The following is an 18,661-nucleotide window of genomic DNA, read 5'->3' on the forward strand; positions in this document are numbered from 1 at the left end:
TTTAACTGCCAACATTTGACAATGAGTAATGGATTCCTTAGTGCTGTTTGATTTCTTCTCCTTTGCCTTGTCCTTTGCTTCCTACCTTTTGTTTGCATATTCAGTGATCATGTCAGAAGTGTTCTCACTATTCATAGTATTGATGAGCCCTGTCATTAGTTTCACCAATGGGCTCTTGTGTTTCTTTCCTGGGCTTGTAGCTGTCTGTTCACCGCCGCTGCATCCCCTCTTCTTGCTGGTGGTGCTCATTGGACTCTGCTCATTTCCGTCATCGGCAACATCATATTCTTCTTCTTCATCTTCATCTAAGGGCGCATAAGCTGATGATCCATCAACTGCCACACCTTGAAATAACTCTATTAGCATATCCAAATACTCAGGATTGCCACCCTTGAATTTTCTGACATCTGGTGTCTCCTGCAACATTAGTTAGGTAATTAGGACAAGGCTAAATAGTGTAACCAAGTGTGAGCAATTCAGATGTAATTTGCAAAATAATGTATGTACCTTAATTACTTTTTTCCACCACGCAGGTGATGCGGTTATAGCTCATCTCCAGTTCGGCCACAACCAGTTTGCTGCCCCAACCACAACCAAGCAGTGTAGTATCTCTTGAGTCTAGTTATGTAATTTTTGAATTTCTTGGTACTATGGAGGAGGCCAGAACGCTCATAAATTTTTTTCTTCATGTTATTGTAGGCTCTACTTGTCCAAGTACCATTCACATAGTGCCCATCCCTAGCTTCCTCACAGGCGATGTTACAAAATACAGTAATATGCGCGTCTGTCCAATCAGCCTTGGCAATGTTTTTCTAAACAAAAAATAACAAGCACACAATTCAAACAAAAGTAGAATCAAGCTGTTTCTAATTCTACACCAACGTATACCATTATACACACAAGTAGCTAGCACAAAAAGAAGATGAACTTGCACCCTGAGACAAAAAAAAAGAACTATGTACTAGTGCAATATACCATTGTGCAGCGCAATATAGCAATAAAAAATATACTAGTGCAATCAAAAATATAGCAACAGCAGCATTGTATACCATTGTACAATGCAATATACCAAGCAAAAATATACCTCTCCAAAAGCATTGTTGTCATCATCATCTTCAAAGCCTTCATTCTCGTCGACATCTTCTGAAGACGCAGCAGTTGACGACACACGTTGCTTCCCCGCAGTTTTTCCTCTACTGCCGGCCGCTGAGGACCCATTGCCTCGACCTACGCCACGTCCGGTGACCTGGGACGAGGTCCTCCTACGCCCTATGACGCCTCCCTCAATGGCAGCTGCGGCCGGGGCGACGAACGGACGCAGGTTAGAGCCGCCTCGGCCTCCGATGTTCAGAGACCGGCTGCGGCCTCCTCCACCCTGGGGCACGGGCCTCCCACGACCATGTGCAACCGGAGGAAGGCCATGACCGGCCGACTGGTCAAAGAGAAGTTGCTGGTACGAGCCCAACTCCAGGAAGACGTCGATGTTGTTGTTGAGATCCAAGAAACCCATTCCTCTCCCGAGATTTCCACCGGCGGATGAGCCTTCGGGTGCCTCCTGAGACGAGGGGAATTGAGAGCAGAAGGGGATCTCGTCTTCCTCGTCGGCCATGGCGGCGGCTGTTGAAGCTACCAGCGGCGGCGGCGATTGGTGCGACACAGGAAAGAGCGAGGCGACCAGGGGAACGAGGGGGCGATGCGGTACGCGAGGCGAGGAGGGGAACGAGCGGCGTGCGGGGCGATGCGGTACGCGAGGCGAGGAGGGGATCGAGCGGTGTGGGTCCAGATCAATAAGTCCCAATAAGCTCCTCCCTGAGAGTCTTATTTGATAAGTCCCTAATCACCCCAATAAGTCCCTTGTGTTTGGTTTAGGTGGGACTTATAGGGACTTTTTTAAGTCCCTAAACCCATAAGTCCCTGGAAACAAACACCCTCTTAGTACCTATCCATATTATTATTTTTTAAACCCAGTCAAGATTTCAATGATTGATCTAGGATAGAACTTATTATATGGTTGCAAATCCAAAGTCACTTAAGTTTTTTTTGTTTCGGCATTATTAATTTAATACTCCCTCCCAAAATAAGTGTCTCAATTTTAGTAGGATGGAAGGAATATCTAGATATATAATTTCAGATTAATATCTTTAGGGATCATTTCCTCTTTTTTTGAGGGATAGGGATCATTTCCTTTGGTAGGCAATACCGAATTGGATGGATATATCAGCTTAAAATTGGAAACACGTCCCTAAATATAATGGGAAACGTTCCCACCCGGTGCGCCGGCCGAACTTTCGGCCGGCTCATGCGCCACGTTGGATCCTATGAGCCAGCCACGTCCACTCCCCACGCGTCATTTATGGGCCCAGCAAACCGTATCCATCTTCCTCCTCCCTTATCCCTTTCATTCAGTTTTCCTCGAAATCAAACAGGACCTGCTCTGCTCCGACGACGTCCGCCTCCATCTACCCCACGCATTTCGGCGAGCGGCCGCATCCACCTCGCGCTGCGCTGCTCCGGCGACCTCCTCGCCTCCACCTGCCCATGTGCTGCTCTGACGAGGGGCTGCATCTACCTACCTCCACATTTCTCCAGCCTTTTGACCTGCCCCCACGCTGCTCCGGCGAGCGCCTCGCCCTCGACCTGTCGCCATGCCGCTCCGGCGAGCGTCGTCGTGCTCCACCCGTGCGGGAACGGCGACTACGTTGTGCACGAGCGGACGAGATGCTGGAATCGGTGTCGGCGGGAGCTTCAATCGGTGGTATTTTTTGCTACATCTGGCTTCTTATTTTGCTGGAATCAGCAGTATTTTTTGCTAGGATCCACCTTATTTGAGTGCCTTTTGCTGCAACCAGTCCAAAACTTTGCAACCATCCTTTTGTTTTGTGCTACTACCGTTGCAGACCGTCTTTTGATATTTTTTGCTTAATTAGATCCATCTTTTTGCTGGAACCACTCTAGCCTTTTTGTTACCATGGTCTTTGAAATTTGCTTCTGCCATCTTAGTTTTTGCTACCACCCTGTTTTTGACTTTTTGTTGGATCCATCTTATTTTTTGCTGGAACCACTTTAAGTTTTGCTACCATGGTCTTTGTATTTTGCTACCATCGTCTTTTGTTTTTGCTACTACCCCATCAAAAGTGATGGAATTTGGGACCGGCCATGACGCAAGCGCAAAATCTGGAATCGTGCATGAAAAAAGCTTCAACCGTTGTGTGAAAAAGTTTCAACCATGATAAAGCTTCAACCATGGCATGGTGGCTCCCGGTGACACCAGGAGCTGCAGTCGACACATTTTTTGCTGGAACCAGCCTTTATTTTTGCTGGAACCGTCTCTTTTTTTTGCTACTATGGGTTTTTGTTGCTTTTTAGATTTGGTTTTGCTGGACATGGCAGCGGTGATGCAAGTCAATGACGGCGGCAAGCCGGAGACAGGGACGGCCGAGATGTTGCAACCATGGCGACCATATGCTGGAACCGTCTGTGTTCGAGCTACAACCATCTCGAGGGGAGGCAGCCGAGACGAGCGCAATGGCACGAACGCCGGTGAGCACGGGTGGGCGAACGCGATGGCACGGGTGACCGGCAAGCATGAGATGCCGAGGACAAGTGCGGCGGCCGGCGAGCGCGCCTGAACTAGGTCGCTACCTTTTTTCTAGCGTGGTTGACTTTTTGGAGACGAAGGAAAAGTTGTATCATACGGTTGGAAAAGTCCGTATCGTACGCTCGGCAGCCGACCGGCCGAAAATTGGGCTGGTGCGCTGGCACCTATTGCTGCCCAAATATAATACTAGGACACCATAAAAAGGGATATATAGATGGAAGATGTACGCACGTGAGGTATTATATAGGGATACGAACGAATCTAAGTTGCTTAGGTATGCGAATGGAGACCCGTAGCAGAAGAAAGCGCGCCGCCGCCGCCAGGGACCGGCTGAGCAACCTGCCGAGCTGCCTCCTCCACGCCATCCTCTCGCAGCTCCGGTCCCGACAGGTGGTGCACACGAGCGCCCTGTCGCGGCGGTGGCGCCACCTCTGGCGCTCCGTCCCATGCATCCACATCGACAGCGCCGACTTCCCCATCCAGATCGACGAGGATTCCGGACCAAGATGATGATCGGAACTCAGAGATTGATTCGTGTGACCGAGATCGTCGCTTGGTTGAGGCAGAGAGGGATGCGATAGCCAAGCTGGAGGATTTCGCCGACAATCTCTTGTTCCACCATGGTCTCTCCGGCGAGGCGCTGGACACCCTGCGGCTGCGCATCTATCGTCGAGACGGACGTCCATACGGTAGCACGGATATGATCAGCAGGTGGATTCGCCGCGGCCTAAGGCTGTCACCGGCGGGAATCGACATCGTCGTTGACGGTATCCCGATGGAGCAGCCCTCCTATTTGTCCAACACCGGCGCCAACCTTGGGCGCCTCACCAAGATCCGCCTCGACGGCGTTCTACTCAGCGGGGCCATCGGGGATCTCTTCGGCACCGACAGCCTCCTCCCCGTCCTGCAAGACCTGGAGGTCAGGAACAGTGCCCTCAGGTACATTGTGCCAGACACGCTGACGAACCTCACAGTCGTCTAAGACTCCCCGGCGAGTACACAAACATATGAGATGTTTGGCCACATCGCCGCTCCTCGCTTGGCGTCGCTGCGGTTCGAGTTCCGCTCGCCCGTCTCGCCAACTTGGACTTCACCGTAGAGGAGCTACCTTGCCTTGCACAAGCATCCATCCGCCTACTCCACGAGACTCCTCAGCCGTGGAGCTGGGTCGATGACGATGACGATGATGACGACGACGACGAACCAGACACTACACGTCCGGTGATAAGTAATCTTTTTTTTTGAACCGGGCTTTTGACCCCTTTCCATTCAATAGAACGGAAATACATCAGTCCCAGAAACATGTTCAGAAAGGAGGGAAAGGGGAAAAGTGAGTTCAAGCACTACCAGGAAACCCACCACACTCGCCCGACATCGTGACGAGTGCCATGAGGCGAAAACCTGAGCAACACCAATATTTAATAAAGTCTGACTAGCTATTACAGAACTGACCTGCCAGGGGACCAAAATGACACTACCAGACCAAAACATCATACTAATCGAAGCAATGAAGAGCAGCGGGCTTCAACTTCAGTGTGTAGCTCCCAGAAAGATCACTCTCCGGTGATCGGCTGTCTGGCCGCCTCGCACTGCTTCATCATCTGCATGGTCCCCGCCCTGATCCGCTCCACGCCTGTGCGTAACTTCTTAGCATCATCTCCTTGCTGCAGACCTGTCCAATAAAGCAAGAAATAGCACATGGAAAAAACTATCTCAAAAGGAGTTTTGATCATTTTCTTCTCAAAGGTGGCACGATTTCGGGCCAGCCAGATAGCCCAGCAGGCAGCTGCCAGGCCCACCATATAAAATTTCTCTCCCCCAGGAAGAAAAACATGGCACCACGCATAGTACTGCCAGTAGTTACTGGGACACCTATCGGTACCCAGCACGACCCCAACGGATCTCCACAGGCATTTCGCCACAGGACAGGTAAAAAACAAATGCCGCGAACTCTCAACCTCGTTACAGACGGAACAACAAGGGTTACCAGGCCATTTCCTACCACGCATGACCTGTCTAGTCAGCACAGCATCTTGCGACATCTGCCAGAGGAAGATTTTTATTTTAAGAGGAAGTTTGGCTCTCCAGATCCATCTAAAGTGGCATCCGCTGATCGATCTCTCCAGCCACTTGTAGACCGACTTAGTCGAGAACTTACCATTTTGGTTAAGCCCCCAAGATACCCAATCGCTAGCATCGGTTAGAGTTAGGCCACCCACCGTAGCTTGGATCGTCTTCCATTGCTCAGACTGTTCAGCACTAAGCCCCCATCTGAAGAAAGTGTTAGTATCCACTAGCCGCACCCCACTCACCGTGCATTCAGGAGCACTGCAAATAGAAAAGAGTTGTGGGAATTGCTCCCGAAAGGGGGGCAGCCCTTTGATGGGATCCATCCACACCCGGGCAATATTACCAGATTCATTGTTAATTTTCCTCCCCACCAGGTAAACTTCTTTCACCTTCAGAAGAGCTTTCCAGCATGGTGAATCAGAAAACCTCGTACCCACCTCAGTAACAGTTTTGTTTCTAAGGTATCTAGCACACACAATATCCTGCCACAAGCCGTTTTGGGTCTCCAGCTTCCACCACCATTTGACCATTAAACTAATATTTTGTTTTCTAAGGTCTTTAACCCCCAGTCCTCCTTTGTCTCTGGATCTACAAATCCTATTCCACCTGACAAGATGATATCTACGCTTATTATTACATCCTTGCCAGAAAAATCTACGTCTATGCTTATCCAGCTTTTCAATGAAAGTTTTGTTCATGAGCCACATAGACATATGAAAGATGGACAATTGAGTAAGCACTGAGTCAAGCAGAGTAAGTCTGCCACCCATGGATGCAGCATTGCCGATCCAGGCTTCAAATCTTTTAAGATATTTGACTACAATAAATTCCCAGTCAGAATTTCGAAGATTGGTGTAGCTCACAGGCATCCCCAAGTACTTAATAGGGAAACTCCCTATGTCACAGTTAAATAATTCAGCATATTCCCTGACCACATTGTCATCTCCACCCACTGTGAGGATTTCACTTTTTTGAAAGTTCACCTTGAGTCCGGACATCATTTCAAAGGTATAAAGCAGCAACTTCAGGTTAACTGCCTTTTCAATATCATGCTCTAAACAGATGATAGTATCATCTGCATACTGCAACACTGCGACCCCATCCTAAATCAGATTAGAGGCTAATCCCGTGATTAGCTTATTTTTCTGGGCATTTTTTATCATTTTGGTCAGGCACTCCACTGCAAGATTAAACAAGAATGGAGAGTGTGGATCACCTTGCCTCACACCCTTTGCACTCTGGAAGTAGGGGCCCACACTATTATTGAGCTTAATGCTAACTATGCCCTTATGGAGAATTTGTTTCACCCAACCGCACCAGGTTTCATTGAAACCACGCAACTTATGACATTCCAGGAGGAAATCCCAGTTAACTTTGTCATATGCCTTCTCAAAATCAAGCTTAAGTATTATGCCAACTTTTTTTTAACATGAGTGTAATTCAAAATTTCATGTAAAGAGAGTACCCCATCCATGATGTTTCTTCCTTTAACAAACGCATTCTGGGTGGGACTAATCAACTTATCAGCATATACCTCCACCCTACGGTCCATTACTTTAGTAATGAGCTTATATGGGCACCTCATGAGACAAATTGGCCTAAACTGCTGAATTTTGTCAGCTCCCGACACTTTGGGCAGTAAAGTGATCACTCCATAATTAAGACGTTGAACATCAAGCGTCCCATTATGAAAGTGTCTAAAAAGGGACATGATATCATCCTTAACTATATCCCAACATATTTGATAAAATTCGACAGGAATGTTATCCGGTCCAGGTGCCCTATTGGTGGCCATAGAGAAGAGAGCATCTCTAACTTCAGTTTCTATGAATTCGCGACAAAGATCTCTATTGTCATCCTCACTCAGCTTTTCGCTCTCGGACCAAGTATTAGGATCCAAGTGAAAATGGTTGCCCTGAGCTGGGCCAAAAAGTTCCTTATAAAAATCAGTAGCATGGGCAATCAGATTATTTGTACCCTCTATTTCCACCTCGTCAGCTTTAAAAGAGTGGATAGTATTTTTACGCTTACGTCCGTTGGCAATTTTATGGAAATAGTCAGTGTTCAGGTCTCCTTTAAGCAGCCAACGCTCGTGTGATTGCTGGAGCCAGTATATTTCCTCATTAACCAAAATCTCATGGAGTTCAAAACACACATCGATTTTCCTACTATACAGCTCTGGGGTAAGGGGTCCATCCTCCTCTAGTTCTTCTAGCGTGGCTAACTCGAGCCTAAGCTCCTCCTTCAACCTTTTATTGTGACCAAATTTGTCTGAGCCCCACCCCTTAAAGAAAGTATTGAATCTCTTCAACTTAATATTCAGGATATCGATGGGGTCTTTAGAGAAGACCCCTCGAGCCCAGATTTTACTGACCAAAGGAAGAAAGCGTTCGTCCTTGACCCAAGAAAGGTCAAAACGAAATTCGCGAGGTTTGGGAGCCTCTCGTCCCTCTTCCCCAGAGTTAATCAGCAAAGGGTTATGGTCCGAAATCTCACGAACCAATTTCCTAACAGAAACCAGGGGAAATAATTCCCCCCACTCCTCAGACATCAGGACACGATCAAGTTTCTCCAGAGTAGGGTGAGCTTGGTTGTTCGTCTAAGTATATTTACCCCCACTAATATGAATCTCTCTAAGGGCCAGGGTGTTAATAATAGAATTGAACAGGTCAGTGGATTTATGGTTTGCCATTTTTTTGTTTTTCTCCCCAGGGTGCCTGAGAATATTAAAGTCCCCACCCACTATATAAGGGACTTGCATATTATGACACATGGTAGCAAGCTCAAGCAAGAATTCCTCCTTATGTTCTTCCTGAGCAGAGCCATATACTATCAACAGCCCCCAGTTGGTTTTTTTTGTTTTTATCCCCGACCACTAACTGCAAGATATACTTGCCTTTGTCACATGAAACCACCTCCAGGGTGTCTTGTCTAATTCCACATAGGATACCTCCAGATTTGCCCACAGAAGGGATCCAGTCCCAATTGAACAAGTTAAAGGGGTCAATTCTCCTCAAACATTTTGGAGAAATTTTTTCTTTCATGGTCTCTTGTAGACCCAGGAAATCTAGGGAATGGTCACTAATAAGGTCAGAGAGGCAGGTGGCCATCCCTTTCTTGCCCACCCCTCTGCAGTTCCAGATGAGCCCTCTCATCTGGAACGTTTTTATGGAATTTGGACTTAGTAGCCCCACCAGGAGGCATGGCAGGGCTACACTTTCCACTCCCCTCTGAAACCTTTCTCTGGCTTCTAGTCACAGGTCTAGAAAGCTTGACAACAGGCTTCTTAGGTGTCTTCTTCTTAAGTTTACCAGGGGCCACCTTATCATGGATGACCTCATCCTAGTCCAGCCAGGTGAGGTTCACTGGGGCTTTTTTACCCAGCCCATTAGTAACGAAAATGTCATCCTCACCACTTTGATCTAGCTTGCCTACGTTCTCTTTCTCCTCTAAATTTTTTCTGACATGTTCAAGGTCTCTCAGCACGTCAATACAAGCAAAGTCATTATAGGGAATAGCAACCCCCATATTGGACACTCTACTAATTAATTCAGCATCAGACAGAATGGCAAAAGAATTTTTACGAGCATTATGAGAGTTACCTTCCAGATTTTTCTTGCTTGCCATCTTTTCAGCTTTGGCCATCACATGATCCTGCATCCCCTGAACATTATGTTTGCTGAGTCTGGGTAGATCTTCAGGGACTAGTGGAGGAGTGAGAATCATTTCGTCGTCGCAATCAGAAGTAGGGAGCTGTACCACATAATCCTTCGAAATCTTCATCCCAGGATCCACCTCCCCTTCTAGCTCCATGACCTGAGAGGAGTTCATTACCACCTCTGCATAAGATAAAATGGATTGCTTAACAGGAAACTTAGTCACCTGCACGCTCTGTCCTGGGGTGCCATGCGCAACAGGAGTATGTCCCATAGTAGTATCTACAGGGACCAGCCAGCCTGACGTATTTTGTTTCTCCTTCTGAGCACCTTCTTCATGATCCCTGGCCATGGATTCAATCAGCAGGGAGTTGTCATCGCTCCCAGACGACGATGAGTCTTCATTTTCCTGTGATAGCAAACGACAGGTTTTTCCACCACGGAAAGAAGTGCCATGGTTTTCAGAAATAGAGGCATCTAGTTGTTCAGCAGCCAGTTCGTGATCAGCCCTTTTGCGTTTGGGCGTTTGATCAGTTTTGTTAACATTGTCATTTTGCACAGCAGTCCCTTTGCCTTCCTCCACAAGGTTCCTCACCAAAACCTCTTCAATCTCATAAGTGAACTTGTAAAAACGTCCCCCTAACATCCCCTCGGTCGTGGCAGGCAGCTGATCCACAAATCTACAGCCGATTTTAGCTCTAACAGAGGTGGGACGGTTCAAAGTGGACATGTCAACTTCAAGAGTGACCCCAACAAGACCTCCAACATAAGCCACAGTTTTATCATTGCGTTTGTTAGGTGGGATTTTCCCAATTTTGACCCAAGCCACCTCAAGTAGCCCCTCAGCATCCACATCTTCCGACCAGGGAGAGAATTTTACACTCACACCGCACTTTTTGAGCTTAATAAATTCTACAAACAAAGCACGATCCACCTCCCTGGGATTAGGCATTCTCATGACAAATTTTTCTGGGGCAAAGAACCTAGCAGAGCAGCGCCAGCCTTGCCCAACATAAACACTAAGCTCATGTTCATTGTCCTTGGTGAGAGCAGAACCCTCTATGATGGTAACGATAATATTGTAAATACGCTCTCTGGCCTGTTTCTCAATGTTCGTGTCAGGAATGAAATGGAACCCTTGCCCCTTAGATTGGAAAGCACACATAACAGGAAGACACTCCCAGGGAATGAATTATTTGCAGATGATGTACAGATGCCCATTTTTCTTGCATCGCTCGCAAATAGCTTGGGGGCAACTCACAGTAAAATGACCGGCCAGATGACAGATCTGGCAAGCCTCAAGACGAGGAATGATGTTACCAGTGGTTGCAGGAGGATCATCAGATCGGGAAGGCACGTTGTTGTGGGTGACCTGGTCCATCTTGTTATTGTCGTTGATGCGAGTATGAGCAGGAAGCGCTCCTCTCGGCGGAGGCTCTCCCCTGTGGTCAGCCACTCCGCGTTCTTCGTCCCCCCATCGATCTCGGCGGCAGGGGTCGATCCTGCCCTCCGCCGCCTCATCCCACTTCTCGAAGCCCGAATCGCCAGATCCGGACGCCCTCGTCGAGGACGACTCCCCCACGCCCGTCCCCGTCTTGTGCTTCCAGACGTTGGAGTCATGGCCCCGGCCGCGGCCGCTGCCGCGGTTGAAACGGCCAGCCCCACGGCCATGGCGACCAGCACCGAAGCCTTCCCCCCTCATCTCTGGTTTCTGGCTGTTGTGGATTGGCTTGGGATTTGGAGGATGAGGTGTGGAGACGGCTACTTGCGCATACGATCTGCTATCCCCATGGATCTTCCCCTCCCACCACGAAAAAGTTTGAGGAACCCTAGATCTGGCTTCTCGCGGCGCGTCCCAGAAGTGGGCGAGGCACTCGTCCAGATCCAAAATGGGGGGAGGGGGCTCAGGTTCATGATTTATACCAGCGACACCCACCGAAACCCTAGGCTCGTTCGATCCATGGCGGTCAGATCCCACCTCCACCACGTGGCGAGCATCAACCGTGCGTTGAGTCGGCCCACGCCCCAGCAGGCCTGCCCCATTAGCCAGGGGCGGCGGACGTGGCCGTGCACCGCGCTGCACCACATCTATGTTACCGTGAAACGCACCGATCGATTCATGCGCCCGAGACGAAGGAGCACGCCGAGGATCGGCCGCCGCGACGATCACCGGAGCCCTGTCACAAACCCTAGCGAAATGGCAAGGAAAGGAGACAAACCCGCCGATGTCGATCGAGTCCCCGACCCGAAGAAATCTCGCATCGATCGTGACGCCGAACTCGTCGAGAAGCACAAGTCGAAGCGCGTCCTTCCTGAGCCAGACCACGCCATCGTGTAGGGAGATCCGTCGCGCAGCCGCAAAGTCTACCGCGTATAGCACCGACCACCGCTCGTCGGCGGCGTACTCCGTGGCGGCGTCGACCCTCGCGCCCGACCCGCTAGCACCGACCATCGTGTCGCCCCTAGCGCTCTACTTAGGCACGCGACGCCGGTGATAAGCAATCTGTGCACCCTCCTCGGCTTTCTGTGCAATGTCACCAGCTTGCACCTCTTTGGTTTCCAGGAAATGGCACGTACGCACGCCGTGCTGCTGCAGGCAGTGTTGGATGAACCCTGCTGCGTGTTCCCCGACCTAAAAAGCCTGGTCCTGGACGACTGTAACCTTGGCAACGGACTGCAAACTCTCTGGCGTTTTCTACACAACACTCCTACCCTTGAGCGGCTGGCTCTCACAAGTTGCAAGTTACGTTTGCTCCTTCGAAATGCCTATGACATGCAAAATAATAATACACAGTTGCGAGATTCAATGTATGATTGTCAGTACTATATAGTCAAGTAGAGTATTTAACCAAAAACTAGCACAATTCATGAAAACATGTCGAAAAACTACCACTTTACGATTTTGTGTCAAAAACTACCACTTTTATTCTAATCTGTTGCTAAAAACTACCAAGTGTGAAAACTGCTCGCTTTGCCTGGGTTAAACCCGAATCTGACTGCCCAACCCCACTGTTTAGGTGCCAGCGTGGCGAAGCGCTCATGGCCAGCTGTTAACGCCCGTGACCGCCTATCCTCGTAGCCACCTGCGGACCCCAGCTCCCGCCGCGCCCGCGCCCCCGCTCGTCTCCCCTCACCGCCGGCAGTCGTCGACCCCATCACGACCTGATCTGGCAGACGCCACCCCGAATCCGCCTCCCCTGGACCTCCCTGCCGCCCTTCTCGCGCCGGAGCGCCGCCTGCAGGTCGCGCCGTCTCCTCCAGATGCAGCCGCGGTGGGGTGGGTTGACCTCTGCCTCGCTGTTGCATGCTTGTCGGCGAACGCTGCCGCCATCCTGAGAAGCGCCCCACACCTCCAGCCCTCCTCTCTCCTCCTCCTCCTCCCTGATCCATGGACGAACCGTCGCCACCATCCCCGCTGGCATGCAGCAACGCCGCCTCCGCCATCCCCGCCGGCATGTAGCAACGGCCATGCGCGCTGCAGGAGCGGGCGCGCTGCAGGTGCGCGCTAGGTCACTCAAGGTGGTCGGCTCCGTGCAGCCTCGCCGGCGCGCCGTCATGCAGCTTCTTGTGGCCGCCTCTGGTCCTCTTCAACGGGCGGGCTGTGGCCGCTCAAGGTCCTCCAGCCTCCTCGCCGCCGGTGGCGTGCTTAGTGGCCACCCTGCTCAGCCGTTCGTGCCGCACAGTGAAGGCCGCCGCCGTCTCGATCTCTTTCTACGGTGACAGCAAAGTTAACGGTGCTGACCTTTTCCGTCCTGACATGTGGGCCACACTATCATAAACGAGCCAAAGCGAGCAGTTTTCACACTTGGTAGTTTTTAGCAATAGATTAGGACAAAAGTGGGAGTTTTTGGCACAAAATTGTAAAGTGGTAGTTTTTCAACACGTTTCCATGAATTGTGATAGTTTTTGGTTAAATACTCAGTCAAGTGTCAGCAGTGCTATATTTCACGTCTTTTTTGAAACAGAATTTGTTGAACCATGATCCAACTGGTCCCTGCGTATTAGCGAGCACAACATACAGATTAAGTGGGATGGCAATTAAGTGCACACAATTCAAAGTTTATAAAAAACATTTTAAGTGCAAACAAATCACAATCTTTTGAATTTTAAATTATCTTTCAATGATATTTTATTAGGTATGCTAACTAGGTGAGATTAAAAATAGGACAGTCTATAGTAGCCTATATAGGCTTATGGTTCGGCCAATGATGTTATTTTTGAATGAAATGTCCAAACACGATACCGCATTTGTTTTTATTTACTCCGCATGTTAGTTTTGATTGAATTCAAATTTTATAAAGTTTAACAAAGTTTATCGAAAAATATGAACATTTACAGTAACAAATCTATATGATGTGAAATAAATAAAAATATTTTCGATAAAGGGCATTCTTTATTGACTCATATTGTGGCATCAAGCAGAAACAATCACAACGAGTACATACCCGGCCTCTGTATAACTAAGATGCACACAGACAAAAAGAAAAAGAAAAACATAGGTGTCAAGGTGATGCAAACGACCCACTACAGCAAAACATCAACTAATACCACTGCCATTGACAACACTTGGACGACCAAAAGGTTCTCCCAATAGCGATGCCTCCAGCAAGGAAACAATACATGAGCACAGTCGTCGCCGGATATAACCACATAGGTTAGATGATGGATTTTCATCCAGAAAAGAAGAACCGAGTAAGCTCCAAACAATTACTAAACAGTATAACTCAGCTAGCTAGGAGCCACCACAACGCTTTGCATCGCTAACCGTCCGATTATCTAGAGCGCTTTGCATCGCTAGCAATTAAGTCGCTCGATGTACAGCGCTTTGCCATCGCTAGCAATTAAGTCGATCGCTTTCTTTTTTGATGTTGCGGTATTTCTCTTGGGCCGCTGCTCCGTGGAGCTAGCTGGGCGATGTGTGATTGATCGGGCCACGAATGCTTACTGGGCCGGTGGGTGAGTGCGTTCAGCCCACCACATACATGAAGTGTAAAACGTGATCGTAACCCAAAAAGTAGTGCGTGCTTTCATCCCAGCGGCCGTGAGCACTGCTAATGCTTTAATCTCTGAACTTTTTGTGAGATAATTGCTCTTACTTATTTGTCCCGGGAAACAGTAACTCCAAAAACCTTGTCTCAGGAAACACTTTCATATCCACCCCGTTGAGCTAAATTGTGAGATTCTTCATCACTATGGAATGAGGTTAATGTGTTTTATTTTTTACCTCGTCTTCTGTGCGATGCACATGCAGATATGCCCATCGCCTTTTGTTGGGGTTAAGTCAGGCATGCCAAAGAAGTATGTGCAAATCAACCGTGCATGATTCATTAGTCCCACATCTGGATGCTTCTTTGGTAGTGGCATTGACATAGTCAATTTATCGTTTTTCTGTCTCTCAGTTGGTGAGGTTGGGATGTCTATCTCATATATGTACCTGTAGAAAGTATCCCATTATTTTCTTCAAAAAAACGTCTCCCATTATTTTCTTAAAAAAAGTCTCCCATTATGTGAATAATTACCTCTCAATGTATATTCTCGGAAAGTGAGAAACACAAGTTTTGAATCACTCTATGGGTCTGGTTTGCAATAGTCCCCCACATTGCACTACAAACCATGCTACTTTGTGCAATTTATTATGCATGTAGGTCTAGATGACCATTTTGTTATTGAACCATCAGATATCTCAGAAACCACCGAGAGGTTTTGAGCCTTGAAAAGTTTGATGGCCCGAAAAGTACGCAGTTCTCTCTTGCACTCTTTATGCAAGCCACGCCATAATCATATATTAGCCGATATGAGGTGTAAAGAGGGAATCTCAAACATTGTGGAAGTTGTCGCTCACTATTATATGTCTAAAAAACTAAAAATTTCCATACTCTTAGTTTCCATTTTATGTGTTATGTCATAAGAAAAATGTTATCCACTGTCCAAATTGTTACTTGTTGTACATGCCTATAAAACAGTGAAAATGATCTTTTTCCCAATATTTACGCAATATTCTAACTTCTTCAGAAACGAACAGGCGCAGCAACGCGCGCGATCATGATCTAGTTTAAATACATTATAACCGTGCATTCTAGGAAGCCTCTCACGCATTCATGATTTCTGGCCGTTCGATCTTGCCTATGGACTCTGCTCGCCGTCAGATGCAGGATTCTAATCCCGCACAACCCCGCACACTCGGCTGGGCTGCTACTCCCGTAGCAAAAATGCAGGCACCTCGTTGATTGGGCCTGCTACAAGGAGCCTGTTACTGCCCCTCTGCATGGGCTAGCCCATCTAACACTCGGTCGAGGTCGCTATCCCCCAGTGCTCGGGTGATCCGAAGAGGCAGCGACGATGCGGCGCCGCCGCCCGACGTTCTTCCTTCCTATCGATCGTGGTGGAGGTCCGTTACTGCCGGGTGCCGGCTCACCTCCTTCTGCTTTTTTTCGGTGAGCCCTACTCATTCTTTCTGTGCTTGCTAATCTCCTTTACCGTGCACGCTTCTACCAGATCCATTGCCACTGTGAAGCCCAACTCGTGAGCGAGCGTCGAAGGTTGAGGAAGAAGAGAAGAGGGGGAGAGGGGATCTCCCATTTTGGGACACGCTACTGTGCAAATGGAGATAACTGCTACCATCCCTTGCTCTAGCCCCGCCCTGCACGGCACTACGGCAGCCACGGGCTGTCCCATCCATGGTGGCTGCCCATCGGACTCCTCTTCCTTGCCGGCGTGCTGAACTGACTTGTGGGTTGCTGCGTGACGGGTGAGACTCCTTGCTGGATGTGAAATATTTCTTCTGCAACGTGTTCTCATTATTGTTTATGACCTAAAATAATGGAAATGGCAGGGACGATTGGCAGATCTCGCACCTCATTCATGTTGGAATTGGCTACTTTCATTTTTGTGCTAGAGTTGATTCAGTTGATGCCTGGGTGTAGTCCATTGAGGCGGGTACAAGACCGTAAGATGCTATGAGAAGCAGTAGCACCAGCCAAGCGACCTTGAGGAGCAGCAGTTGTTGCCACACGCATAAAGAGTATATATCAGCCATATAGTAGGAGGCCTTTCTCTGATTGTCCATGGCATTTCTTTAAATAATCCGCTGAGTTGTGTTATTTTTAGATCTAAAATCAGAAAGCAAGTGAAGAGTAAGAATCTAGATTTGACGAGGGGGGGGGGGGGAATCCACATTTTCATCTCACAAACAGTTCATCTATGTATGATTCAACACAATACGTTCTTGATAACTTCCAGAATTTTTTGTTCACCGATTCAGTATTCCACCAGTAGTCCACCTTACTAGCATACATAATTGGTTACAATAACTACTATCGCTATTATGTAATTATGTTGACAATCTCTTGCGCTGAAGGATTTCTTCCAAAAATGATCTTATATATGTGCATTCAAGAAAAGCAAATTTAAGTCGAAGTGCTTGTATTCCAGGTTTCTTTTGTCAATTGTCATGTTGTTTAGCCTATGTATCATGCCTGCTACTACTTCATTCTTATGTTTCTACTGAGGAACCTTGAGGGATACAGAAGTACAACTTAACTCCATGTCTTCACCTCTTATTTTTTTAGCAGGGATCACTAGGAAGGTCCAAAGGAGAAGAGACCGAAGATGGCTCATGACGATCCAGTTCATTGCTAGAGTCCAAAGTCCCCCACTATCTTTTCATCAACCATTTAGGAGAGATCATTAATAGAAGAACAAAGAGCAGAATACAAGGGTTCAGAGGTACCATGACCGAAAACCAAAAACAAATTAAAAGGAATTAAACCAGCTTAAACATTACTATTGTACAAGAAGGTCCAGAAATCAGTTAAGTGGCTTAATTCAATAACTAGCGTCAACCTCGATTTGGCATGACATGGAGAACAGGAGAGACTCTTATCAAAATTATCGTTTTCTGGTAAATCGCATGTAACTTGCTCAGTGTTTCTATAGATCCTCTAATTGAAAGAAGCTACTGCTATGAGCTATGTAGTAGAAATTCTTATTCAGATTGCAAGTTACTTACTATGCGAGCCTACTTTGCGTGTAGAAATGTAGAATTGTACTCCATTAGTTTGCTCTTCATTGACATTGAATACGACATGCAAATAGGACTGAAGCCTGCACCTATCGGGGGGATGAACCGATGACACATCTCTAGGAGTTTCTGCAATTTAAAAAGTCCTGATACATATTTGGATTAGACATGTAGACTACTTTAAGAATTATAGATAATTTAGGAGAAGCTACATCTGGCCATCTTGTTTCATCATATTACCATATAACTTCAAATTTCAATGGCATGTAGAGCATTTTGATAATTTGAATAATGATGTTTGTTGCTAAGAGGCTTATATTTGGGTTGTCATCGACATCACTCATCAGTGGGCCACGTTGCATGTGAGACGGGTCTACTCATCTGCATTTTTTCTTGACATGGTGATTTTCAACCTTGCTCGGTCGAGATATAATTGTACTTCCATTATGTTTGCCTTCAATATTATCTGATCTCGTTTGATTATTCTCTCACAAATTCACTTTTGTTTTTTCTTAGTTCTGATGCTGTGCTTGGAGCTGGGATTTCTTTCATAGAGTTTGCATTACCCATAAAGACTGGAAAAGTCTTGAATTTGCCTGACTGATTTTAGTTCGGCGTAAGCCGTCTCGTATACACGCCACGCGTCCTTGTGCTGGCCCACACAACCGACGCACCGCTTTTGCCGCTTAGTCTTATCCGATATGCGCGTACATCCCCTACCTTTGTTTCCCTAAAACTTGCTCGTACAAACTTCTCTTCCCATTGTATTGGACCTTCTATACGGTGGATGGCAAACTGCTCATCACACCTCCTTTGTAATATGTCGATTGTGCTCCCAAAGACTGGGACGTCGATATCGCCGCCGATGGGTCATGGAGCCTGCACCGGCCGATGAAGCTCTTGCTCCCCGATCTTCTCTGGCTCGTTCTCCTCGCCGAAGATGTAACGCGGGTAGGCGTCGACGTCAAAGTTTTGGTCATTTCCTGGCATGCTTGGAATAACTAATGGTAGATGGGTGAGGACTAGATCTTCGCAGAGTGTCGCGGCGGTGCGTTGTCGTTTGGGTTATATGCAGCAAGCCGTTAGCTGGTGGCGGGAAACCGGTGAGGGAATAGGCATAGATTTTACAATTCACCCATGTGGAGCGCGGGAAGACTAAGTGGAGCACACACACAACCCGAATACCGTATCCGGTGCCACGTGTTATTTATCACACAAGCGTAAACATAAGGAAACGCTATGTGTAACATACTAATCATCGCACATGAGTACTCGCGTACGCATCGTGTGCGACACTCCTAGCGACCGCAAGCAACT

At 47.8% G+C, this 18,661-nt stretch overlaps 1 protein-coding gene across 1 annotated transcript; it reads right to left on the reverse strand.

The window, feature by feature from the left end:
* Positions 1-5,151: 5,151 nt before the first annotated feature.
* LOC147982122 (uncharacterized) lies at positions 5,152-11,191 on the reverse strand. Its single transcript, XM_087516203.1, has 2 exons — positions 9,271-11,191; positions 5,152-5,270 (listed from the first exon to the last, which is right to left on the reverse strand). The coding sequence occupies exons 1-2, from the start codon at positions 10,487-10,489 to the stop codon at positions 5,152-5,154; spliced, it is 1,338 nt and encodes a 445-aa protein (XP_087372329.1). The 5' UTR covers positions 10,490-11,191.
* Positions 11,192-18,661: the final 7,470 nt, after the last annotated feature.

The sequence above is a fragment of the Triticum urartu genome, chromosome 3A, assembly GCF_056163025.1.
Source record: "Triticum urartu cultivar PI428250 chromosome 3A, HENAU_Tu73, whole genome shotgun sequence".
NCBI classification, from domain to species: domain Eukaryota; kingdom Viridiplantae; phylum Streptophyta; class Magnoliopsida; order Poales; family Poaceae; genus Triticum; species Triticum urartu.